Below are 26,410 nucleotides of genomic sequence, written 5' to 3'. Positions count from 1 at the left end.
GTAGGCATCTCTGGGGGTGCAGGTTAAAGACGGAACAAATGAGTTTCTAATGGGCTCACCCCAGCTTCCCCCGAACTTGTTCCAGCAGGCGATTGAAGATATATCTTAGATTTTTATGCTTTTCATTATTAAATTATCTGACATACGACTAGTATGTGTTAATAATTATTGAAAACAGGGTGGCTGTTGTTTCTTCAATATTTCGAAGGTTAATGTCCGGTCTGCTCTGCTTAGTCATTTTGATTCTTGAGACTCTTTTTTTACGCGCCACCTCATGAAAAAGTATGTTGGCACATTGGCACAGGTGTTTGTAGTAACAGGCTGTTTGTGGATGTCTCATAGCTCCTTGTATTCATCCATTAAAACAGAAATGAAGAAAAATAGAGAAAGGAACTATCCCAGGACTCAGGGTCACGTGCTCACTGTGGTTCAGAACCTGGATTTGGATGAGCAGACAAGGCAGAAGGATGGAGCTGCAGGTGGATAGAACACCTGGTCTCCGTTCTCTAACAAGAGTAAGCACGGCATCAGGGGCTGACCTCGGTGGCCAGACATGATCTCCAGAGGATCAGTGCGTGGGGAACCTTGTTAGTGATGAGGAGAGCTAAATAGTCTGCGTCACGGAGGTGGCCCACAGCTGGGGACAAGAGGAACATAGTAACTGGACATAAGCGATCTAACTCATAGACAGCATCATGAAAATTAGATGCACCTAAGTCACTGTTGGCTCGTGGAGAAGATTTCAATGCCCTGAGCAGTAAGGGCAGGAGGAGACAGGAAAACATGGGCAGATCCCACATCCCAAGGTGCCCAGAGGACCAGTTTTCTTACCACCATGGAAATACTTGTGGAAACCGCCCCCTCAAATGGAAAACTTCCTGCACAGTGAAAAGAGAAGCCAAGGCTCCCACCTGCTGATGAACCCAAGCCCCTGTGGTCCTTTCTAGAGTTCTGAAGGAATATTGAGTCAGAAGAAGGGTTCCTAGGCAGAGTTAGGGATTAAAGCTTTAAAGATTGGTTGGGAAAATGGAAAGGAATCGCTGCCCTAAATATACCGTGTAAATGTAGGTAACAAAGCAAGAACAGACATAGAAATATCTTAAAATTAGAATCAGACAAGATTGACAATACTGAGGACCATTAGAGGTGATATTTCTGGGTAGAGTCAGGGCTCACAGATGGGAGGTACATGCTTCCACCTGAGGATAAAAGAGGATTGGGAAGTAATAGAGAGAAGGTGTGGGAGATCACAGGTTTAGCAACATTAATGATGTAAAACTTTAATGGATTATATAAATGAAATTTGATTTTTTTTGCCTTTAAAGTACAATCTAGAAAATACAGCATATGAACATGTTACTAGGATAAATGAAATAAAGAGTGAGAAATAATGGAATAAGGAACAAAAACAGGCATAAACTATCTCTCTGCACATGGCCTGGGTGAGGCTTGTAGTATGTCTTTTTGACAGCAGGTGGTAGCATTAATGCCCTTTAGCACAGCATCTTGGGATATCAATGCAGGGTTGAATGAATAATATTTTAGCATAGTCTCTCATCTGATCACCAGTCACTGCCATTTATAATTCAGAAATTTCTGATTCAGCTTGCGCCTGGATCCAGGATTTAGAAGCCCTGACAGTAGGTGGCAGTGTGGTATAGGTAGAACCCCCTGTAGCCAGTCATTCTGCCCTTCTTGCAATGTGCCCATTCTTTTAACACCCCGTTTTTCTTCCTCTTTAAGAGCGAGGTACCAACGGCTTCTTTAGAGGTGTTTTTATAGACTGAATAAGAAAATGTTTGTGACGTGCTAGTCTCATTATTACTAACTCCGACCACACTGAACAATCAACATGGACGAGGAACCTTTGGAAACCAAACAGAAACTATAAATTACTGTGCACTCCTATTTTAGAACATAACTACATGCTTCTAGTGTATGCGATGCATTGTGCCTTCCGGGTGCTGCCAGGAAGCTTTAAGGACAGGTGAGGTCCAGCCTCACCTGATTTTGAGAGTTCCACCAGTTCACACTGTCAGCGGGGCCACGCCTGCATGAGTGTTACCAGGAACTGATCAGCCTCAGCGCAAAAGGTGCTTGATGCACATTTGGATTCCACCTACTATTGCAGGTGATGGAAAGACGGAGGGGGGGCCGAGGAGGTGGCTCAGTGGGTAAACTGCAGGCAAGCCTAAGAACCTAGGTCAGATCTCTGGGGCCCGTGTAAAGGCCAGACATAGTCGCACGCATCTGTAATCTAGCACTGGGGGTGTTAAGCCCTGGAGTTTGTGGACGAGTCAGCATAGCCAGTTGTTGAGTCCTGGCTTCCATGAAAGGTGATATGTCTAAAAGATAAGGTCGAAAGCAATGATGAAGGCTCTCAATATCATTTTTTTGCACATACACACAAACAGATGTATGCCCATATACATGTGCACAAACGCACACACACACTAGAGGTAGCACAGCTTCTGCTCTCAACGAGTGTAAAGCCCATAAAGAAATAGAAGAAAATGTGAAAGCCAGGGTAGGTTAAATGACACCCATCCCTAAGTAACCTAGTCGTCTGAGACTTAGTGGGGTGAGTACAGGAACAAATGGGTGGAGAATGGAGAGTATGGTAGAAAAGGAGAAAGAGTCCTTCTACGAGAGAAGTGCTTCCGTGCATGGCTGAGTACCATTGTTTGTGAATGGTGATGGCCTTGGCCTCTCACCTTGGAGTCTATGTTTCTTTCTCATCTGTCGCATGGAGATGGTACTGCCTTCCCTTAGTATTGTAGAATGGTGATGTCATGTGCTATGATAATGTGAAAGCGTTGTTACAACTGGAACGTTTTACTCAAATAATTTTTTTAAAGGTTATTTATTCGGGGAGAACAATTTTTGATCTAGACTCTCATGCCTGTTTAACTTGGAAACATCTTGATGAATCTTCCTTCTCTGATGGTGTCTGGGAAGTCACAAAATAGATAGGACGGCGTGCCTGGACCCATGTGCCTACCTTCACACGAGGGTGGGGTGCCTGTCCAGTGTCCAGATGGAGAACAGTCCAATCTTTCTGGTCCAGATAGAGAGAACCCTTCATCACAGATGAAATGGCATGTGGATTCGTAAGCGGAGCCTCCCAGAGGCTGGACACAGGTCATCGTTCCATTGGGAGGGCCCAGCAAGGGAACGCAGGTGACAGCTACAGTGGGAGGCATGAGTAGGACGGGTGAGCCATGTTAGAGCTCGGCACTTTGAAACTCATCTCTGTCTCTCTCTCTTCCTCCCCTATCTCCTCCCTCTCTCTGTCTCCCTCTCCCCCATCTCTCTGTATGACTGCTATCTGTCTGTCTCTGCTTACCAGTTTACCATTTAGCTAAAGGTGATCTTTTTTTTTCTAATTTGCATTTCTGGCTTTTTCTCTTTAACAAGCCGGGGAACTGGGTGACAGCTGCAGCCTACAGTTGACTGTTACTTGAGCTCTCACCCACACAGGGTTTCAGAGGTGATTCTGAAAGGGACTTGGTGCCCTTTTTTTTTGGAGGGGTAGTGGTATGGTTCATTTTGGATGCCATTAGGTCCCAGACAAAGGTGCTCCCCTGATATTTTCTTGAGAAACGAACCTAATGATGTTTCCAGCAAACAACGCCAAGAACTTAGAAATGAAAAATGGGGTGAATTTCTTTCTTCCCTTCCCCAGCAGGTGGTGGAGAGAATCTGGATCTATATCCTAGCTTGTGCTATGGACAGTGACCCCTTTTCAGCCTCAGCTGCTTTATTTTTAATATATGAAAAGCTGTAACTCTTGTCTTACAGTACTTTCAGCTCTAGAGCAAGTCACTTAAATTGCACTCCATGATTAAATGTAAAAAGAGAATAAGGTAGGCACATATTTCATCAGTTCTCTGTGAATGCCAATTTCCATCTCTTCTCAGACGTCTCAACCTATAGGGCCAGGCATAACTGATCCTCTAGGTTATCCTCAAGTTCCAGTAAGAGTCTCACAGTTATTTGACACCATATAGAAAGACAAGTGTGAAGAGATAGAGGAGACTGGCTCGGATTGGTAATCATTTGGGCAAGTCACTTAACCTCTCTGAATGTCAAAATCTTAAAGAGGACTTAGTCAGATCAAGAGTGACTAGATTCTCAACGCCAGTGTCAGTAGCTGTCAAGACTGTTCTCTCCCGATTCACAGAGCAATTGAAGCCCAGCTGAATCATGCTGACACACTCAGAAGGGCAGAGTAAGTGTAAGCACGGTGTCAGGGACTTCCTTTCTGCTCACCCTGGTTGCTCAGCGTGTGGTGGTACAGCTGTCCTCCGTCAGCTGTCTATCGGGCAGCTAATGCAACAGCATGAAGCGTTAAGGTGTTGCCAGCACCTTTTTGGTTCCTCCATTTCTCACCCTCTCCAGCAATACTCCTCCCAGTCTGGTCAACTTAGACAGAGATTGAGATATTGTTTGCCACTTGCAAAGTCTTCCTGTGTTCTGCGTGCGCGTGCATGTGAGAGAGAGGGAGAGAGAGAGAGAGAGAGAGAGGAGAGAGAGGAGAGAGAAAGAGAGAGAGGAGAGCTGAAAGCTGGAAATGCAAGGGTAAAGGGGTGTGGTCCTTGCTTTGGTAAAGTCATGGTGGAGTCATTTCCAGCTCTCCTGTGACTTTGCAAGGATGCATGCAGAGAGCTGTGGGGACCATGACAAGGGAAATGAATCTGATAACACTCCCTCTCGGAAGTGTCACAATAGCTTGTGGATTTCAGGCCTCGTGGTACCTTCCTGCCCTCAACCACATGTGTGTATTTCACTTGTGCACCCAGCAAGAAGAGGAGAAAGTTCCCTCAGAGTAAACAAAGGGCTAAAAGCAGAAGGGAAGTGGAAGGTCACAGGAAGCTGGCAACCTCCTGGCTGTGAACACCCACAGGCAGGACAGTGGGGCAATGAGTGGTGTGGCTTTCCTGGAAGGGTCTGATCACTCGGATAACCCTGCTCAGGAACTGTGAGCTCCTCTTCCAAGCTGTACGGACACCGGTGTAGTGAGAATGAAAACTCAAGAGGGAAGCTCATAGCCTCACTCTGGTCTCCCCAGAACCGGCCCTTCATTTTCAACCCCAACTTCAGCAGCCTGCCATAGGTTCTGATGCCTGGCACGAAGGATATCCTATTACAATGTCAATTAATTAGTTTAGTTATTCATTCACGTGTCACTGGCTCTACAATGCTGTGGGTGAATACTTGTGTGTGTGTGTGTGTGTGTGTGTGTGTGTGTGTGTGTGTACCTGTGTGTCCTGAATAGCAAGTGGTTTCCTCTTATGAAAAACATGACCTGCTTGCTTTTACCCAGAAATTGAAATAATACAGAAATACTTCATATTGCGTGTATTAAGTATATTGTTAAAGTCGAATACGCACGATAAAAATACTATTATGAAGGAAAAAATTGGATGGGAACATATCAGAAACACTTTTTGCTAGACTGAGAGCAATTTCTCTGTATATTTTATAAATGAAAGTCTCACTTTGTTAAAAGTGTTGGTCATAAATCTGGCTAGAGTATTGGGTATGCTGAAAGAAATGGAAATGGGAAGCCATGAAAACCACGAATTCACTAGGTCAGGTGACTGGAACAGCTCTGCTCCACACAGGATGTTATGGTGCCCATAGTGCACGCTGGCTTTTTAGCATCACATCTAACGCAGGTATACATGGCCTTAATGCGGCTGCTCCTTGCTTTCCCTTGAGAGTGCTCTAACCTCCAGCTCACAGCACGTAGTCCTCTCCCTGGTTCTCCCCGCTCTATCCTAAACATGTTTCTCCACTATTCTACAGGTCTTGGAGAATGCTTACACCTAGATTCTGTAATTCCACCTTTATCATTCATCCAGGATGTGCCACAGTCCCATCTTGGAACAAACACTCCAAGCTAATTTCTCTTTTCCATCTCTTTCCAGGTACTGTGCTCAGTCAATGAGTACCATTCATGATAGGAGCCTGCCAGTCCTGATGTACCTTCTGATAAGGACAGTGCAAAGGTCATTGCCTTGCTAGTATCCATCGCCAAATATCCTGACACTCAAGATATTGTCCCAGCCTCTGAGAAGCTTTGTGTTTGGGGTCCTTGGGATAGAGGATGAAGGGGTTAGTGACAGAGAGTACTCATTCGCTTTCCAGCTGGTTTCACGGTAGATCCTATGCAGTTACCCCCTCAGACGCTGCCTTTAAGGATAGTGCCTCCAATTCACCTCCAAGAAAATGGGGAATACTTTCTCACCTCGGCATTCTGGAGGATCCCCGCTCCAGCGTCCGGTGGCCAGGCATCGTATCGCACTTGATCCCACCAAGACCGAGCCTTCCTCACACAAAAAGCTGCAGACTGACTGGTACTTCAAGGCACCAAAGGGGTCCGAGCAGCTCACCTGGGCTTTACTCGGAATGGCAAACTCCTGACACTGCAAGGCTGAGGGGTGAGGAAGGCAGGGAGTAAGGAGAGCGTTGGCAACTTTGCCCATCAGCCCTGTTTGTGTCTAGTTTGGTGTCATTTGCATTCGTCTTGTCACAGTCTTCACCACCGCTCACCTCCAGGACTCTTTCCATGGTCTCAAGCTAAGCTCCACTTTCACTAACAGTAATTCCTCGTTCCCTCTCCCATATCGTTATACTTTCTGTCTCCATGATTTATTGCTTTAAAAAATTGTGTGTGTGTGTGTGTGTGTGTGTGTGTGTAGGATCACAGATTACTTGACTTTTGGAAGACTCAGTTCATTGATCACCGTCTTTAAGGATTCATAATTTGGGCTTGTTTAACTTAGAAGATAAAAAGTTGTCACTTAATGTCAATGATACTTGGTGGATTTTACAAGGAAAAATGTTGGAACTGGTGTTGGATGAGCTAGTATAGAACAGTTAGGTAATAAAGAAATAAATCTTAAGTTATCATACCCTTGGGCTCAAGAATCTTTGAAAAGCATAAAATCAAGATGCATAACAAAAATCAGCTCAGAGCTTTTTTTTTGCCAAGACATTGTTTGTAAGAGTAAAACAAATAAATGGGGCTGAAATTAAATTATGGATTCATGAAAGGAATATTTATGGTTCTTGAATTTTATGTGTTTTACAGGCAAAAGATTTTGGAGGTATGTCTCTATATGATGTTGAGTGATCATGATCAAATGGTGATTTTTTTCTTTTGTAAAACAGTGTTAGCATGCAAAATGATGGGTTTCACTATGACATTTTATATACACAAACACACAGATGTATACACACACCCATATATAACTGTGCCTTACTCATTTTCATCCCCATTGCCCCATCTGCTCCTTCTCACTATCCCTCACTATACTATAATCTTTAAATACACAAGACAGTCCTATACGGAGAGAACGCTTAGTCTATATCTTTTCACCTCCAAAGTATGAACGATAGCTTTCACTACCTCTTGGCATTAGGTTGTCTGAGATCACCGGAAGTGCTCAGGTCGTCCTGGCTGCTAGTGCCAAGAGCAGCTACAGAGCCATGGACAGACACCAGGGCCTGCCCGAAGGCTGTGCAGCTGCTGTGGACCTTGATTACTGGCACACACACACCAGGAAGGGCTAGAAAAGGAGTTACCAAGGCTTCCATCCCAGACGCTTAAGAAAATACCCACCCATCTGCTCTGGATCATTTGATGTCTCCTTGCCTGCAGACAAAGCGGCTTGAGCAATTCCTTGTGATCTTTTAAAGAATGTCACAGGATTTAGTGTGTCAATGTCTCCTAGACAGTACATACCAGCACATTTAATTATCCTTACTGTTTTACCACCATAAGGCATGGACCTTTATTCCCCCAGCGCTTGCTTTTCTTTCCAATATTTATATCATGCTCAAGACGTGCAGCACAAAATTTGCCATTTGCCACTTAGCTAATTCCCGTCTAGTTCAGGGTCATTTGCATTTATATTGTCATACAATCCTCACGACCACTCACCTCCAGGACTCCTCATGGTCTCAAGCTGAACTCCACTAGCAGGAGCTCCTTTCCCTCTCCCCTGTTCTACTTCCTGCCTCCATGATTTTGTTGCTTTAAACAGCATATATAGGTAGAATCACAGATTACTTGAGCTTAGGATGATCATGGCCTTTAAGGTCTATCCATTTTGGAGCATATGTTGGAATTCCCTTTCTAAGGCTGAATAATATCCCAGAATATGCGACTACTAGATTTTGTTTATCCATCCATCTGCTGATGTTCACTTGTTTCCAGATGTTACTATTTGGATGGTGTCACTATGAATCTGAATATACACCACTCTTCAAGTGCTCACAAATCTCTGGAGAACCAAGAGCTTGTTTTAAAATCAGGGTCTACACAGACCTATGGATTCACACGCTTAATGAAGAGCACCAGCGAATGGTAACATAAGCTGCTACCATGTTCTTCTGGAACGTGGTTTTGCGTAGGTGCTCTCTGCCAAATAAGGCAATCCCAGGGACCTCCGTTTAACTACTCACTTTGCTTTTTAGAGCAAAGCACTGATAATACGAAGTACTATGAGAGGGTCGTTTTGCAAAATAAGACCACAGACTTAGGTCTTACTTGATTTAGAAATAACTGTTTTGTCATGGCTCTCCTTATGTTCGTAAAGTTGACAGCAGTGTTAATGGCTTAGAAAGGTTGACTCACAACTATTGGTGACACAAGTAGATCAAGCTCCTGTTAGTGTCTCATTTTAGCGGAAGTCACAGAACTCAGAGAGCCTAAAAGCTTGCCGACAGGAAACGAGAGACCCAGACTAACTGCCTTGTCCATTCCTCTTCTACGGTCTCATAGTGTCCCTCACACACCGTCCTTTTTCCTCAGTGCTGATCTCCTCAACCCGCTCCCAAAGTGTGGACCCAAGCAACCCTCGTGGTGACTGTGCTGCCGCGAACACTGTACTTCAAACTCGCTCTGCCCGCTGTCTTGCTCCTTGGCGCCAAACGCAGAGAGCCTGGCGCATCTCGGGTCCTCTGGGAATGTCCGACAGACAAGTGGATGGCACTAGTGTAAAGCCCCCACAATGCCCACCGAAAACTGTGATTCTGTGTCACAGTACCTTCGCAGACTGGAGCTGGCGCTGTCCACTGTCCCAAGTCAGCGCACTGAACGGCATCCCTTCCCTCCAGCTTGAAGCCGTCTGCGCAGCGGAAAGTGCAGCTGCTGTTGTACTCAAAGGCTCCTGCCGTCGGGGAGCAGTCCATGCTCCCGTGCGCGGGGCTCTCCAGAGGTGCGCACGCAATGGCTGAGGGGAAACGGCAGATACCGCGTCTTTTTCAGAAGGGTCTGCTGGACGATGCTCCTGTTTTCCTGCCTACCTTGCCTACGCATTCAAAACCTCAAAGCTCTCTTCGTTCAAAAGGAAAACAACCCTTCCATGTCCCTCTTTGCCTGGCTCACCCTTCAGATCTCAGTTTGGACATTATTTCCCTTGTCCACCCCAACTGTGGGGCAAGGGAGTCCTTGCGTGGGCTCTCCCAGCCCCTGCGCTGTATTTTTTTGTGCATTACTGTGATCCCGAGGACCCAAATTCAGGTATTCACACATGGGAGGACCCAAATTCAGGTATTCACATGGGTAGGCATTTTTTTTACCCGCAGAACTATTGCCCCAGACCTTCCCAGAAATCGCACAGCTAGCAGTATTTGAGCCTGGCTTGTCATCCAGCTGGGGATTTACTAATCCAGCCTTCGATCTCCTCCTCTCTCTCCCCCATCTCTGCCATAGAAGATAAAGGGATGAAGCAACAGCACACAGTTCAGTCTTCGTGTGTTATGTAATCGCCTGGGATTGTACCACAGCTAGTCTTTAAGGCTGGTTCCTTTATTCCTCTGCAGAGTCCGCTTCCAGAGATTGTGACCCCAGTTCTCTCATTATCCCACAGCTACTACTTTAACTCCTTCTCAAGTATATAGGATAGTGCCCTGCAGAGCCATAGCCGGTGGGACAAGAAGAGGATGTGGTTGAAATGGGCAGAATCTGAATTAAGCAAGTGTTTAAGTCTATCCTCTGTATTTTACACTTGCCATTTCTTCTCTTTCCTTTGTCTTTTCTTCACTTTAATTTACGGTTTAGACAGCGTATAGCCCAAGCTGGCCTTCAACTCACTGTGCAGTCCAGATTGACATTTAATTTGCAGAAATCCTGCTGTCTTAGGCTCTCCAGTGCTGGGCTTACATCCATGTGATACCATGTCCTGCTTATACTGGCTATTTCATTGGGTGTATTTCATATGTTTAATTCTCAAAATGCACCTGGAGATTCTTAGCCCCATTTTATAGATGAGAAATATCACGACGCCCGGAAGTTGAACAAATACAATCCCAGAGAAGGTTGCATGACTCCTTCTAGGCTATATCAAAAGCTGATAAAAAAAAAAAAATTACTCTTACCTTCACAGGTTGGTAATGGTTCAGTCCACTGGCCAGAGCCAGTACAATGGAGTGTGTTGGAGCCCCTCACTTGATACCCAGGCTGACACTCAAATTTACAGCTGGAGCCGTAGGCAAAGGCAGCAAGCGGGTGCACACAGTCCATGGTTCCATGGATAGGAGCTTCCAGGCTCCGGCACTGCACGGCTGAACAGGAAAACCAATGATAAAGAAAGGATGGACAGAAGCCACACGCACGGAGAACAGCCTGGCTCTGCCTGTGGAAGCTAGATGGAGCCAGGAAGATGTTTGGACATGGAGTTCCAGTCCTCAGAGTGACCTGAACCTTGTAAAACAGTCCTCCAGGCTCTGTCCTTAACATTCTTTATGCTTTGTGTATTATAATAAGTCTGTCTCAGAAGGTCAGCTAGTGTCTAATGTATTGATGCGTTTGCCCCCTTATATAAAATATATGAATGATGTATCCCTGAAGGCCCATTCATTGATGTATTTGCCTTCTGGCACGATATGTACGAATGGTGCCATTCTGAAATTGGAGATTTTTTTCTATTTTGATCATAGAAAAATCAGCCCTTTGCTTTTCCACAGGCTGATGCTGTTTTCCCATTCTATATTTATACATCTAGTTCAGTAGCTGATGGGAGGAAAATTAAAAATTGGCAGTTTAGGATGGCCTCTCGCAAGACGGCCCGTTCCGTTCGTGCTCCAGCTAAGATGGGCTAGGGGAGATTGTGTATATCCCAATGTCCTGACACTTGCTCTAACACTCTGGGGCCGGAGCTATTCCCATCCCAGGTTCCCATCCCAGGTGCTCCGAGTGAGGCCTACATACCTTTACACTGCGGGGGTTCATCTGTCCAGATTCCAGAAGCCAAACATTCCAGCCTGCTGGGTCCACTCAGTTCGTACCCCTCCGCACAGCGGAAGGCACACTGTGAGTTGAAGGAGAAGTCCCCCAGAGGGTGGCTGCAGTTCATGAGCACGTGTTTCGGGATGTCAAACTTTCCACACTCCTTGACTGAAGGGGACAAATGTTGGGTGTTTTTGTTTTTGTTTTTTTTCTTATTGTACATTAAAAAAAAAAAAAAACCAAACCTCTGCTATGTTTACAGCAAGTTGTAACTCTCTTCACTCTCTCTTTTTAGGTTCCTAACCCCAGCCCTCCATCTCAATCCGATTCCTTCATATTGCCACCATCTTAGAAAATAATCATTTCTTTTTTTTTTTTTTGACAGCTCAATTCACTCACCAGTTTTTTTATCTGAATAGGTAAAAATAACTGTAAAAGAAAGGTTCTATGTTTATTTTTATTCTGTGTGCAGTGATGCTTTGCCTGCATATATGTCTGTGTGAGGGTGTCAGATCTCCTGGAACTGGAGTTACGGGCAGGTGTGAGCTGTCATGTGGGTGCTGGGGAATTGAACCCGGCTACTCTGGAAGATCTGCCAGTGCTCTTAATGGCTGAGCCATCTCCCTAGCCCCAAGGCTTTCATTTGATCTTCCTGTCTTTGCTTTTCTCTTTTACTCCTTGAAGTATTGGTGAACGTTCTGCTCAAGAATAAAGGTGTTTTGAGACAAACGTATGGAACAAGCAGACAGACAGTGCTGGGGGGCCTGCCACTGGTCATTTCTTGCTAAAGAGACTCCATCAGAGTTTACTCTCCTGCATCCTCTCTCACGGAAGACCAACGTTACTTTGGAGCAACACCAGCCAAGTTCCAGCCTCACCGTATTCGCATTCTGGCCCGTAGAAGCCCGGGTAGCAGGAACACGTGTAGTTCCCGATGGTCTCGATGCATTCGCCTTGCTTGCTGCAGGACATGTCCTGGCAGGAGGCTGCATGGACACAAGAAAGGTCAGAGTGACAGGCGTTCACAGACCCCACCCCCTCAGGAGCCTACGTCCCGTGAAGGGCCTCACAATAATAGGAGTGTGCTACGGGACCAAATGAAACTAATGCTAAACAAACAACACAGACAGAGTCACATAAAGTGGCCCTGAATGCAGAAAGGACTCGTGGGTATATTCATTACAGTGGTGTCTCTTAGGGACAGTGATAAATCTCCCCTCAGTCTGTGCCTTCTTAGGCCAATGCATCTCGGTGTGAAAAAAGTTCTAGATGTAAAATTTAGGAGACTGACTTCCCATCCCAACTTCACCAGAGAAGCACTATCAGGCTCCTGTTGGATGGATGACACAGTGTTTCCAAACAAGGGCACAGCTGTATGCAGGCAGAGCCCCAAGTGCAGTCACAAGCAGACGTGTGGACAGAGGACTTATTCGTGTGGAGCAAAATGGATTGCAATTTTCTAACTAACAGCCCTTATGCCAATTTTTGCTCCAAGATGGTTAGAAAACAGACTCGGTGGTGTCAGTGGTGGGGTGGTCACACACTGTTTTCCAGGCAGTTTAACGGCATGTCTGTGTCTTTGGGTCTCCAGGAAGGAGATTAACAGAGGCTCAAAGAATAAATCTTCTCACGATCTCGTGTGCCGAGACCTGAAAAATCTTGCGGAAAATTATTTTGGCAACTAAACTTACTATCTCATTGCAATATTCCCCTTTATGTGTTAAGAGTGCAAAACTTCAGTCAGTGTCAGAATCTGTCTAGAATTATGGGGTTGTTAGGGATGGATCATATCTGTGTGTTGGAAAATTGCACCTTGTTGCCAGGTACCAAAATAGCACCACTATATCAGTGATTTTCAATGCATTTTCTATCTCGTAAATTTTTTTTTAAAGCCTTGTGGCCTTAAGAAATTAACATTTCCTGAGCATCAGGACAGAAGTAATAAAGAGGATGGGATGGGCAACACTGAAGTCCCTTCTAGTCTCAAATAGATGGTTTTCTCCAGTTTTAATTTATTTAATTTATTTGTATATATGGAGCCTCAGACAATTGTGAGCTGCCACATGGGTGCCCAGGAATTGAACTCAGGACCTCTAAGGAAGAGCAGGCAGCGCTCTCAACCACTGAGCCATCTCTCCAGCCCCACACTTGGTAATGCCTCTGAGTAATTCTGCACTTTCTCCCGCCCTGCCTCTGTGCTCCCACAGTACTGAATGAGTGGTTACAGGCCTCGACCGGGAGAGGCACGGTTGTCAGAGCCGCTTTTCGGCTCAGGGTGGCCTCACCTGTGTAGCACAGGGCGCGCTTCCGTTTAAAGCAGGGCTCGTCATTCCACCTGCCGGGGGCCAAGTTACTCTTGATGTACATCTCCACGCAGTCCTGGTTGTTCCGCTTGTTGTTGGGCTCATTGTCCGCCCAGTTCTCTGCCTCCTCCGTGAGCGTCTTGTTGGTTCCCACCCAGGTCCACTTGTTACGGATCTTTCGGATCCCAATCCAGTAGTAAGAGCTGAAGTAGGGGATGACGTCGTTGAGGTGAGCGATTTCGTTCTTATTCTGGATGGCCACCAAGTCCGTGAAGTGCCTCCTGCAGAATGCCCGTGACACATTCCACGAGTATGCTTTTGTGCTGTAGTTGTAGGTCCACGCTGCCACTTCCTTCTGGGTTACAAGCTCTGGGGGTGGAAACGAGCACAGGGTTAGTATCGCTCGCTGGGCGGAGGCTGATTCTCAGCTTATTTCTGCAAGTGAGAGGGACGGCTCACCAGAAGACGAATGCCAAGAGCAAGGCTGTTCTCTGCCTGATGTTTCTTTAGAGGAAAGGAGTGTTTTCTGTTTTTACCTCAAAGTGCACACGAATCCAGAACAGGAAAGCACCCCCTTCTGAAAGGTTCTGGATGTTAAAAGATCCCAAGGTACCAGAGACAGAGGGGAGCTCAGCGGTCATCCACTCTACTCTCAGATCATAAATGGAGGTACACAAGTTGTTTGTGCAGAAGGGCACTAAAGTGTGAGCAGAGGATGCTGCCACGGACCAAAGAAAGTGAGCCGCCTCCTTGTGACCTGAGGGCTCCTGCTGGCTCAGGCTCAGTGCCCACCATGTTTGCCCTTCTCCTTACAGGACACCTACTCTTTGTTTATTTTGTTTTGTTGGGTCAGGAGCTTACAGCCTAGCTCAGGCTGGCCCAGAACTCCGCCTCCGCCTCCCAAGTACTGGAATCACAGGCATGCTCCGCTTCGCCTGGCTACCTCCTTGGCTTACCTCAGTCTTCCTACTACGTTGGCGACCCTCCCCTGGTAAAATTTTCCCTCTTCTGCTTCCCTTTTTGGCTTCAGGTAAACTTTGTCTTTCTGCCTTCAGTCCCCCCACGTCTCTTCTTGGCCCCGAGTTGTAATCCCAGTTTCTGCAATGTGACCCGTCCCCACGACTGTGTATCCACTTGGTGGCAGGTCTTTTCTTAGCCTGGGGCTGTCGTCATGAATCACAGTGTTTGACCCTCAGCAGTCATTCAGGAGAAGCCTGCTGTATTAGCGAAATGCTCAAGGGCTTTGACAGGGCTAGGATCACAACCATCTCCCAACCTGGAGCCATGCACTTTACTTCTCTGAGCCCTTTCTCTCCGATAAATTATCTCCCCCAAATCTGCTCATTCAAGCATTACAATGGATCTTTCCTTGTAAGTGGGTGATATCAAACGACATAAATAATGTGTGCTCCCTTTGATACAGAGGAAGCTCACCGGGCGGAAGAGGCCTGTTCCCCAGAAGAGGTGAACAATGGTAGCAATCAGGCCTGGAAACGCCTCCTTTCCTGTTGACAAAGTTCTATTTGACCCTCTCCTCCGCTGCCCCACAAGGCTCTCCCCTATATCCATCTTTCTCACTCGCCCTTCTGAGGCGGTGTTTTTGCCTTGAGGCTTTACTCTGGAGGCAGGCACGCACGGTGGTACCCACCTGTAAGCTGGAGGTTTGGGGGTGTGCGTGTGTGGTGCTGAAGCAGAAGGATTGTAAGTTTGAAGCCAGCCTGGCCTACAAAGTAAGACCTTATCTTAAAAAAATATATATTTATTTTAACACAGCCAGCATTGTACTGTTGTTTTCATCTGCTAAAGGAAGTGATGAATGTATTAATGTCATATATCAGATCATTTACTTTGGCTTAGAAAACATTTACTTTTATTCTTTAAAAAAAAAAGACTTTTTAATTTGTATGTGTGTGTGTGTGCCTGTGTGGGTTTCAGTGCACTGATTGTGTACAGAATATTGGCTGAGGCAGGAGAGTACCTGGGAGCTGGAGTTACAGGAGGCTGTAAGCCTCTTGGTATAGGAGCTGGAAACTAAACCTGGGTTCTCGGGAAACAATGAGAGGCCTGAACGGCTGAGTCATCTTTCCAGCCCCCAAAGGTACGTTTAAAGAGACTCAAATTCTTTTGAGTCGCTGAGGGTGTGGTAGGCCTCTGTCTGCCTTGCCTGATGATGTTGATCCTGGGAATGTAAAGCAGCTTGTTTGTTGTTTCTGAAGCCTTGTAGATCAGTGTGATGGAGTCAGGTGTGTGTTTCTCTCAGGATGCTGGGTGTGAATGGTTTCCCATGCCTCACAGCAGGCTACAGTTAGTCGGGGCCAGGGGAGGAATTAACCTAGCATTTACCAGAGATCAAGGCGCTGAACCAGAGGAGCTGAGCCGTTCCCAGGAACAAACTCCTGAGTCTTGGTTTCCAGGAAGCTTTTAGGCAGCCGGCCTGGAAAGAAAAAGAAAACTTTCTGTTATCATCTACAAAACAACCAACAAAACCCACAGACATTTGATTGGTAATCATTGGGATAATTCTTATTGCCAGCAGGAAGGTGATGCAAACTTTCTGCTTCCCTCTGATTTCTCTCTCATCAGTCTCCCCAGTTCTGTCCTAAGGATACTGTGAAGATAGTATCAAATCTATAGGCTTTTCCCCCCGACAATTGTTTATTTTTGCGTTTATTATTAATTATTACAGTTTATTCACATTGTATCCTAACTGTAGTCCCCTCCCTCATCTCCTTCCTGTCTCACCTCTCTCCCTATCTAAAACCATTACTACATGGAAATTCTGAACTGCCACAACCTACATCTCTACAACCCAAAATTTGTAATATCTTTGTCATAGCTTAAATGTGTACTAAAATAATTGTCATGCTGATGACATTAAAAAATTAACCTGCAGAGATTTATGGTCCCAGATAATTAATTAAATATACTTTATTTTTATTTATTGCACTTTTATTTTTATCAGTAAGGAAGAAAGACCTGATGTTTAAAAATATATGAGGTTAGACAGGCAATGGAGGTGCCAGCACTCAGAAAGCAGAGGCATATGTATTTCTGTGAGTTCAAGGCCAGTCTGGTCTATAGAGCGAGATCCAGGGCAGCCAGGCCTATACATAGAAACCCTGTCTTGGAAAACCAAAGATAAATAGACAGACAGACAGATGGATAGATAGAAAGAAAGAAAGAAAGAAAGATAGATAGATAGATAGATAGATAGATAGATAGAGGTGTGTATATATATATATAATATATACATCCATACATATCTATGAGGTTAAAATTCTGAGGAGGAAGTAGAATGGGAGTCAGCATCTAAGGAGAAAACATGAAGAGTAGAAATATTCTTGCTGTTAAGCATTGCTTATGGTTTGTGTTACCACCTCGCTCTAATATTTAATTACTTTTGTCTAACTTCAAGAAAATACAAAAACAGCGTTTGAAAGCGCTACATTTATAACATTCTGGAAATCTAATCATAATTTTAAAATTTATGAAGGAAATCTTTATCTCCATACTTAAAAATGAAGGCAAGTCACAGTGTTTTCCAATATTTTGGAGATGTGGGGGAAAAGCTGTTACTGATGAGCACAGCAGTGTAGCCCGATGCAGGGGCCCATTGTTGGCTTTGGCCCTGGGCTGGGTTTCCAACCGAGGAATATAACAGTTTTAAATCCATTGCCCTTCTACCCTTGCCCTTGGGAAGTGAATAGTCCCACTGATGGTAGTCCTAAGCATATTGGGGTCTCTGAGGTATATCTAGAGGAGTGTATGAGGATAGTGAGTTGATGAGGCGTCTATTTTTTTTAACTCATTATACCCAAATGTACTCACTGTTTTCTGTATTAACTTATCCCAAGCTTTGGTTTAAACACAATCTGCAGTAGCCATACTTCCTATTCTGACTTGTCTGTTTACTTGTATAAACTTTTAAGCAAGGTTTTGTTTAAATTAAAATTTCCCTAACCAATTTTCTATTGCATCAGTGCATGTGTGCATGTAATTGTGTTTGTTCGTGTGTGTGTGTGTGCGCGTGTGTGTGTGTATGTGAGAGAGTGAGAGAGAGAGAGAGAGGATGTACACTGGTGTGAAGGTTTTAGAAAAATTAGTAGGTGCTTTAATCAAGTCACAGCATCCAAAAATGGAGAACACTGGTCTCTGTGCACAGTTTCAGCATGATACATATTTTCTTCAACATCGCCAAATACCAACATCCATCTTCCTGGGCTATTCCAGCCTTGTAGGAGATATAAGGATTACTACCAAATCGGTTCAGTATTCCTCAAGCATTTCAGCATGTGTTCTAGCCAACAATGCGATGGTCACCGCTTCCTATCACTGAGTTTAAGTGAGTCTCCTAGGTTGGCTAGCCAAATGAACAGCATCAGGTCAACATATCCATTCTTAGTCTCACAAGGCTCAGGAACTTTGGAAACAGTGAAGAAAACATTTATGTGCAATGGTTAGACCCCAAAGGCTTATGGATCCGTTTATTCTTTTGTAGTAATTTTCATGTAGTCCAGGCTAACTTTAAATTTGCCATGTAGCCAGTTTCTTAGCCTCATCTTTCCAGTCCTGGGATGAAGCCACCATGATCAGATGAATCTCCTCATTCTGACCACACTTAATGGACTCTGAAGTCAAACCCATGTGTCAACAGTAATGTTTCCCTTTGACTTAATGGTAGCTGACATGGCTTTATATGGGGGTATGAAGGTGGTAGCATTTGAAAGTCTAACTTAGTCATGATGTTTCTTCTAAATGTCCTGTGGGTGGCGGTGGCCTTTTATAACCGATCCTGCTCCACAGCACAGCTCCTAGGGCTAGTATCAGATCTAGAATGCTGAAGAGTTAAGGACCCTGTATGTGTGGCTAACCAAGCTGAGTGCTGAAAGAAGAGGAAATGCCTCTCTAGGAGGAGAGGCCACATGCTCTGCTAATCTTTAATGCTGTCTGGCAGCCAACTGGAAGTGGCTGGGAGAGAGTCCGAGACTGGGTCATTAGAATAACATCCTGTGACTACATAACACGCCTGTGTGAGCATGCTGGTTATCTGTACTGGTACTGAAAGCGACTTCGGAGTGAAAGGGGAAGCAGACAGAAGGTGGGAGGAGAACCTTTGCTGTAGCCTACGATTTGTAGGATTTGTAGAAAGAGGTATCAGCATAGAGGAGCGCCACGGCTTGCAGATGGCATACAGAGCTCATCGCCGAAAGGGGACCACAGCTCTGCAGTTCAGAAGCAGAGGTGCTGTCCCTTCTTGACCTTTGTCTGCCTTTTACTGACCTTTGTCCAGACCCTCTTGGCTTTCTCTGCTTCCTCTGTAGCTAAACATTCTTAACGCCCTTGCCTCCCCTTTGTTTTCCAGCCCACAGCTTCTACCTTCTTATCAAATTGCTCTTTTGAACTTTATCATGAACTTGCAAATCACCCAACTAAATGACAGCGTTCCATCTTTATCTTTCTTGCACTCTGTGCAACAGTATTTGCTGTAGAACAAACCATTTTGCCTAATGCACTGTTCCTCTAATGTCTTGAGCAGTTTTTCCTACCATTTCTTTGACTCTCCCTCAACTCGGTGCATTCATGCTTTTATGGTTCTATTCTCTTCTTTTGCTAGACCTTATGGTCATCTGTTTGCAAAGGTCCTTGGTCAGCATCTCCATTTCTGGCCTCACTTTAGAGCATGAATGAATACTGAGCAAGCACAGGACCATACAGGTTGTCAGCTCCCAAGGAAACTATGGCAATATTTGAAGCAAATGGCTAACTGTGGTGGCTACTAGCACACCAAAGTACCTGTGGCTTCTCTCAACTTTTCTTGCCTCCTTCCCCCAGCTTCTGAGTCCTATAAAAACCTACTATTTCAGCTTGTGTTCTCGGTCCCCCCCCCCCCGCCCTCTTTTGCCTCCTCTCTTGGCTTGCTACTGGCTCTTTTCACTCTCTTCTCTTCCTCTCTTGTGCTCACCCCTCCCCCCCCCCTCATGCCTGGTTCAATCTGGCTCCTTCTAGATGCCTCTGGCTGCACTCTGCCTCATATCTACAATAAACGTTATTCCTCAACCATACCTCAGAGCCACCATGTCTCATTCACGAGTAAGGTGACACAGTAGTGGGGATGCTCAAGGGCGAGAATTGCACACACGTGAGCCTGGATGGCTGGCCACCATAACGCAAACTCGTAATGATTGACAACTCTCCTACCAACAAGTGGATGAATGAGTGCACGAAAGAATAATGACCAGGAGATGCCTACACCAAGGATGGAAATGTGTTAAATTAGTAAGTGAGTGATAATCATAATTTAGTACCTGTCATAACAATAGAGATTGTGTCTGAGTAAAAAATTGTTACACAACATGAGAAAGATCTGAAAAACAATATTCTTGCTATATATTCTACTCATTACAGTAGCAGATTTATTGAGAGACATATCTAGAAACCTAATGTGCAAGATGAACACTACAAGTAATAAAAATATGCTACTGTGGATTCCTGTTAAATCAGACTTAAAGTTGTTCTTACCACAAGAACAAAGTTAAAAATGAGCAACTATGTGAGATGATGGATATAAATGTGTTTCATATGGTAACTGTTTGACCTGTATGTATACCATTACATTGTGCTGTATACTTTAAACATCACAATAAAACTTATTTTAAAAAATGAATTATGGATTTATATATATATATATATGAGTGAATAATGAAATTTGAAATAAACTAAATGAGCCAATATAAATAGTAATGGTAAGAGAGTGACTGGGAATAAGGCAGACGTGTACCAAATAAGGAAATATTGGAGGAAAGCAAATCTATATCCCTGACACTTCCCCTCATTCTACTTGATGTAAGAGAAACAAGATCATGATGGCTTTCTCTGCTACATCCTTAGATGAGCTTGGCTGACTCTCTTAACTCCATGAAGATAGGATGTAGGTGTAAGGGGAGGAGAAGTGGAGAGATGGAGGGAGGTTCCATAGGTGGCGTGCCTCAAGAATTCTAAAGGATGTGAAATAGCAGCCACTTCTGAAAGGCTCTGGCGCCAAAGGAAGCTCACACAACTTCTTTCTTCCTTCCTTTCTTCCTTCCTTCCTTCCTTCCTTCCTTCCTTCCTTCCTTCCTTCTTCTTCTTCTTCTTCTTCTTCTTCTTCTTCTTCTTTCTTTCTTTCTTTCTTTCGTGGAAAGGTGAGTATTCATTTATTACTTCAAATGTCACAATGATGTAACAGATCAAAGCATTCTTGTTGGACAATGAGAAGTTTTGAGAAAACACACTTTGAAAAACCTGAGTGTTCAAAAACAATCCTAAAACAGCAAATTCCTTCTTTAATGCAAGTGAGTAGGTTATAACCATAACACAACCCTTTTAGTGATCAGCATTTTTGAAAGTTGTCTGTACATTTTCAGGAACTCTATTTTCTGCAGTGACAAAACATAAACACTTACACTGAACTCTACATGTAAAGGAGATAAGTGATTTTTTTGTCCAAAGTCCTTGTGTGTCTGTGCGCACATGTGTGTATGGATTCACATATGCATGTGTACGAGTGTGAAGGCCTAATTTGATGTTTGGGGTATCCTTCCTTGAAACTCTCCACTAAGTTTTGAGGCAGTCTCTCACTGAACATGAGGCTCACCAGTTGGCTAGACTGGCTGGCTAGTGAGCACTGGGAACCTGCCTGCCTATCATCCCAGTGTTAGGATGGCAGCATCTGCTGTCACACCTGGCTGTGTGTGGGTTCTGGGGTCTAAACTCAGTTCTCCAAGCTTGTATTGCAAGAACTTTACCCACTGAGCAATTCTCAATTTCACATGGAAAAACAAAAATCCCAGAATTGCTAAAACAATCCTGTACAATAACAGATCTTCTGGGGGTATCTCCATCCCAGATCTCAAGCTTTACTATAGAGCAACAGTAATAAAAACTGCATGGTACTGGCATAGAAACAGAATGGTGGATCAATGGAATCGAATAGAAGACCCAGAAATAAACCCACACACCTATGGATACTTAATTTTTGACAAAGAAGCCAAAACAATACAATGGAAAAAAGACAGCATCTTCAACAAATGGTGCTGGTCTAACTGGATGTCTACATGTAGAAAAATGCAAGTAATTCCATATTTATCACCCTGCACAAAACTAAAGTCTAAGTGGATCAAAGACCTCAACATAAAACCAGACACACTAAATTTGTTAGAAGAAAAAGTGCCTTGAACTCATTGGTACAAGACAACTTCCTGAACAGAATACCAACAGCACAGGCTCTGAGATCAACAATCAATAAATGGGACCTAATGAAACTGAAAAGCTGCTATAAAGCAAAGGACAGTGTCATCAGAATAAAACGACAGCCTACAGATGGGAAAGGATTTTCATCAACCCTATATCTGAAAGAAGGCTGATATCCAAAGAACTTAAGTTAAACACCAAGAAACCAAGCAATCCAATTAAAAATGGGGTACAGAAATCTCTGTAGAGGAATATCGAATGCCAGAGAAACACCTAAAGAAATGCTCAACTTCCTTAGAAATCAGGGAAATGCAAATCAAAACGACCCTGAGATTTTACCTTACACGTATCAGAATGGCTATAATTAGAAACTCAAGTGACAACACATGCTGGAGAGGATGTGGAGAAAGGGGAACCCTCCTCCATTGCTAGTGGGAATGTAACTTGTACAACCACTTTGGAAATCAATCTTGCACTTTCTCAGAAAATTAGGAATAGTGCTTCCTCAAGATCCAGCTTTTCCATTCCTAGGCATATATCCAAAATATGCTCAAATATACAACAAGGACATTTGTTCAACCATGTTCATAGCAGCTCTATTCATAATAGCCAGAATCTGGAAACAACCCAGATATCCCTCAGTTGAGGAATGGATACAGAATTTGTGGTGCATTTACACAATGGAATACTACTCAACAATTAAAAACAAGGAAATCATGAAATTTGCAGGCAAATAGTAGGAACTAGAAAAGATCATCTTGATGAGGTATCCCAGAAGCAGAAAGACACATAGGGTATATACTCACTCATAAGTGGATATTAGCCACATAATATAGAATAAACATACTAAAATCTATACTCCTAAAGAAGCTAAATAACAAGGAGAACCCTAGGGAAGATGCTCAATCCTCATTCAGAAGGACAAACGCAATAGACATCGGAAGCAGGAGAAGACAGGGAACAGGACAGGAGCCTACCACAGAAGACTCTACTGATCGAGGTATTGAAGCAGAGGCTAAGACCCAATGCAAATTCTTATACTCAAAACAGTGACATTGATCTGAGCCCCTTCACTTACATCGCCATGGTGACCTGAACTTCTTCATCAAGTAGGAGCAGGTAAGAAGGACCAGGACAACTTTACCTTGTCTGAACCTTTTACAAGAACCCATCAGCAAATCCTAATGACTTTACCGTCTGGTGAGAAACCTGGACAGCCTCCAGATTTTCACTTGAATTGTCACAGAGCTGGCTGAAATGTCTTTTTCTGGACCTGAGAAATCAGCTTCTGATTGGCCTCCTTTCCTGAAGATTACCTGCTGCTAATTGTTTCTCTAAAGTGCAATCAAAATGACTCTCCTTCCTTTTGTGTGTGTGTGTGTGTGTGTGTGTGTGTGTGTGTGTGGTGCTGGGATTAAACACAGGACCTTGTGAATGCTGGGTAAGTGCCCTGCTAGTGAGGTCTAGCCCTAGTCCAGAATGACATTCATAGCATAGTGAGGTCATCCTGCTCCATGCAGATGCTTCCAGTGGCTCCTCATCTCTAAGCCACAGTCAAACTCTCCGAGATACACATCTAAGTCCCTTTCAAACATGGCTCCTTCCTGTGTGACTGTTCTCTCCTGCTGCTACTTCTCAATTACCCACATCCTGCTCACAACACCACAATGTAGTTACACTAAGAGTGCTATAATTTCCATAATGTATTGTATGTTCCTTGTGTTTTTATGACAGGAGTACCCACGTGTATCGGCCTAACTGCCCGTGTCTGTAACTTTCTCCTGAAAGGAGCTTTGCTATCAAGACTGCTTCCTTCTCCACACCAAACAACTACTCTCTTGTTAATCTCTGTGGGTTGTTTATTTTCCCACTAGTTATTTCAACAGTGACTAAGTTCCTAAAACATCTTGGGACCATTTCCAGGGAGAAGAGTTAAAATATTGAGAATAGACTCAATTTCTATCCTCAAAGAATGTACATTTGTGAAAGCGCTGAACAAATATAAAAATGCAGGGCAGTTCAGGTAACAGTCAAAATAGGATTGTGTGACAGAGTGGCCGGTGAGATAAGTCAGTCAGGGACTTGTTGGCAGCCCTCTGCAGGAAGGTGACATTTAATCCAGCAGCAAAATGGTTGGAGAAAACTGCCAAGTGGGAATCAGGGAGAAGAACATGAAAGCCTTTAACCTAAAAATGGGTATAAGATCAAACAACATAAAGCAATGAGGCTAGAATTGATGATGTCAGGCTCCTGGGAGTCAAAGCAAGGGATGAGATCTTATTCTAAGTGCAGAAAGAAGTCAGGGGCAACTTTAAAAGAAGTATGATGTGGTCTGACTGATGTTGAAAATTGGGACTCTGGAGATTATTTGAAAAGGTAGCTTGGGGACAGGTCTTGTGTCAAATGCCAGTCAGCAAAAGGGAGCCAACTCCAGGACTCTGACAAGAGCAGCCCCGTGAAAAGATGCAGCTATCGTGTTATTGTCGTTAAGTAGGGACAATAAGACTAGGCTACAAAAAGTAGAGGCTGTTACCTTGGTCCTGATGGGAGTTAAAGAGGGACTGATGTACTGGAGTCAATGGGAATGGAGAACAGAAGGAAGATAAAAGCATCGTCAGGGATGAAGAGCCATGCAACCCCAGAATAGCAAGGCTCAGCTATCATAAGGCATGGCAACAGTTCCAGTCTTAGTGCTCTCCCGTTTCAGCATGGTGGTGGTGGAGAGGCAAGATCCCAGTGCCAGAAAAGAGCTCTAAGTCAAGAAGATTTCAAATAAACATGAGTCCCAGTATCTGACCACTCAGAATCAAGGCATGTATTAAATTAAACTAGTCATGCCCATTATGTTAAACAAAATAGTATCATTAAAATAAAACACATTTAATTTTTTAAAAGACCACAAGATCTTGGCTGAGTTACATCCCTAAAAACTACAAAGGATTTCTTTGCACTTGACATCGTAAAATACCTGTTTTGCTTTCTCAGAAGAGGCCTTAGACAAGGTCATGGCTATCGTTATTCAAATCAGCCTCCCTTGGAGCTTTGCTCTAGCACTGCCTGTTGTGTCAAAAGTCACTTGATTTTTTTTGGTGACTTAACTAATAATCTTCTCTATACAGAGCTTCAAAGATGTGTATTCTAAGAGCTGATTGCCAGCCTGAAACAATATGTTGAGAAATAATAGAGGAACAGTAGAAACTGGAAGCCGGAGCCCGAAGTGGTTAAAAGTTTACCTGAAGTAATCCAGGGCTTCTCTGTGGCCTGCTAAAGCCTTGACAGACCTCAGGATAATTTAACTGTAAATCCCCAAGCAGGTCCCTGTGAACCGGTTGAAAACATCCCACCAGGTACAACTTCACATCATCTTCTCAGGTCCTAATTGAAGCCACTGTCTAAACATGAAGCAGATTTTACACAGACAGGCTGAGGTCCCTGAAACCTAAGAGACAAATGTGCTCTTAGGGGAGGAAGAAACTTGTCTATGAAATATGATGACCGATCTCAGGGCTGGGTCCTCGGCACTTAATTGCAGAGTAGCAGCCCAGTTTCAAGGTGAAAAGTGAGGGGCATCTGAGTATAACACATAGAAGGGAAAATCTTACAGGTCTTCTGGAACCCACTGGAAGTCTAGGAACCTCCTATGGTTGTCTATAGAGGTCATTTTATGTGGATATTTGTATTTTCACCTAGACAGAGAAATTGTAGCTTTCATCAGGATCCTGAACAATGCCACCATCAAGGCCACTATGTCTTTGAAATAGAAGAGGATGCCAAAAAGAATAGAAGGAAAAAATTTGATGGCTCATTCACTTACGTCAACCAATTCGGAAGAATGACGTGCAAAAAGACACAAGTAATAACATTTTATGCCATAGTGATTTAAATAGTGCAGGTTCAAAGGTCATCCTCATGTCTCTATTTTCCTATACACAGACACACAGGCACACAGACAGACAGACAGACACACACACACACACACACAAGTGAATAGGTGAATTGCAGCAAAGTAGAGAGGGGAGAGGAGGGATGGATCATGTATAAGCATGGTTTTCTTCTTTAGTGCTGTAAAAAGATGCCTAAAAGTTAACACTGGAGTGCCTTTTTAGGTACAGACATTGGATTCTGAGACTGCGTCACTCCTACCATGTTGGAAATGCACATGGAAGTACCACAACTACATGTGTTTTATCCCCAGTCACTGTACCGAGTTCAAAACACGGTTATCTTCGGATCTTCCCTTAATCCCCAACCTCACCATACCTTTGAAGTTTTTTCTTTCACTTAAACATTAGCTAGAATTTGCCAACTGTTTACACATGAGCCTTGGATATAAATTCTCTAGAGCACGATTTTCTTACTTAACCTTTACTATGATATTGTACAAGAATATTATTATTACATCCCATTTGTAGATGAGAAGACTGGCTTACTAACACTCAAGACAACAATTTAAATTGGAACCACATGGACATTCTAAACCGGCCCTAGAAAACTCCTGATACTTAGAAAGAGTTAGGGATGCTGAGAACTAGAAGCTGTTCAATTGTACATATGCTCCAAGGTTCTTTCTCAGCCTTCCATTTATCCCAGAGAGAAAGGCAGACTTAGCAAATGGATGATAGCCTTGCCAAGGTCT

The 26,410-nt window shown here is 44.0% G+C and overlaps 1 protein-coding gene across 3 annotated transcripts in view; it reads right to left on the bottom strand.

Annotated features, from left to right (window-relative positions):
* The window catches only part of Selp (selectin P), a 36,629-nt gene that overhangs the window by 9,691 nt on the left and 528 nt on the right, over positions 1–26,410 (bottom strand). For 2 of the 3 annotated variants that reach the window (XM_021639425.2, XM_021639426.2), the window contains exons 2-9: positions 15,889–15,979; positions 13,528–13,914; positions 12,121–12,228; positions 11,225–11,410; positions 10,393–10,578; positions 9,060–9,245; positions 6,254–6,439; positions 3,002–3,187 (exon numbers count right to left, since the gene is read on the bottom strand). In XM_021639425.2, the coding sequence (XP_021495100.1) occupies positions 3,002–3,187; positions 6,254–6,439; positions 9,060–9,245; positions 10,393–10,578; positions 11,225–11,410; positions 12,121–12,228; positions 13,528–13,914; positions 15,889–15,979 (1,516 nt within the window). The remainder of the gene's footprint in view (positions 1–3,001; positions 3,188–6,253; positions 6,440–9,059; positions 9,246–10,392; positions 10,579–11,224; positions 11,411–12,120; positions 12,229–13,527; positions 13,915–15,888; positions 15,980–26,410) is intronic. The other variant, XM_060364599.1, reaches the window with a different exon arrangement.

This window comes from Meriones unguiculatus, chromosome 11, assembly GCF_030254825.1.
Source record: "Meriones unguiculatus strain TT.TT164.6M chromosome 11, Bangor_MerUng_6.1, whole genome shotgun sequence".
In the NCBI taxonomy this organism is placed as follows: domain Eukaryota; kingdom Metazoa; phylum Chordata; class Mammalia; order Rodentia; family Muridae; genus Meriones; species Meriones unguiculatus.
This window is presented reverse-complemented; position numbering and strand designations above follow the sequence as displayed.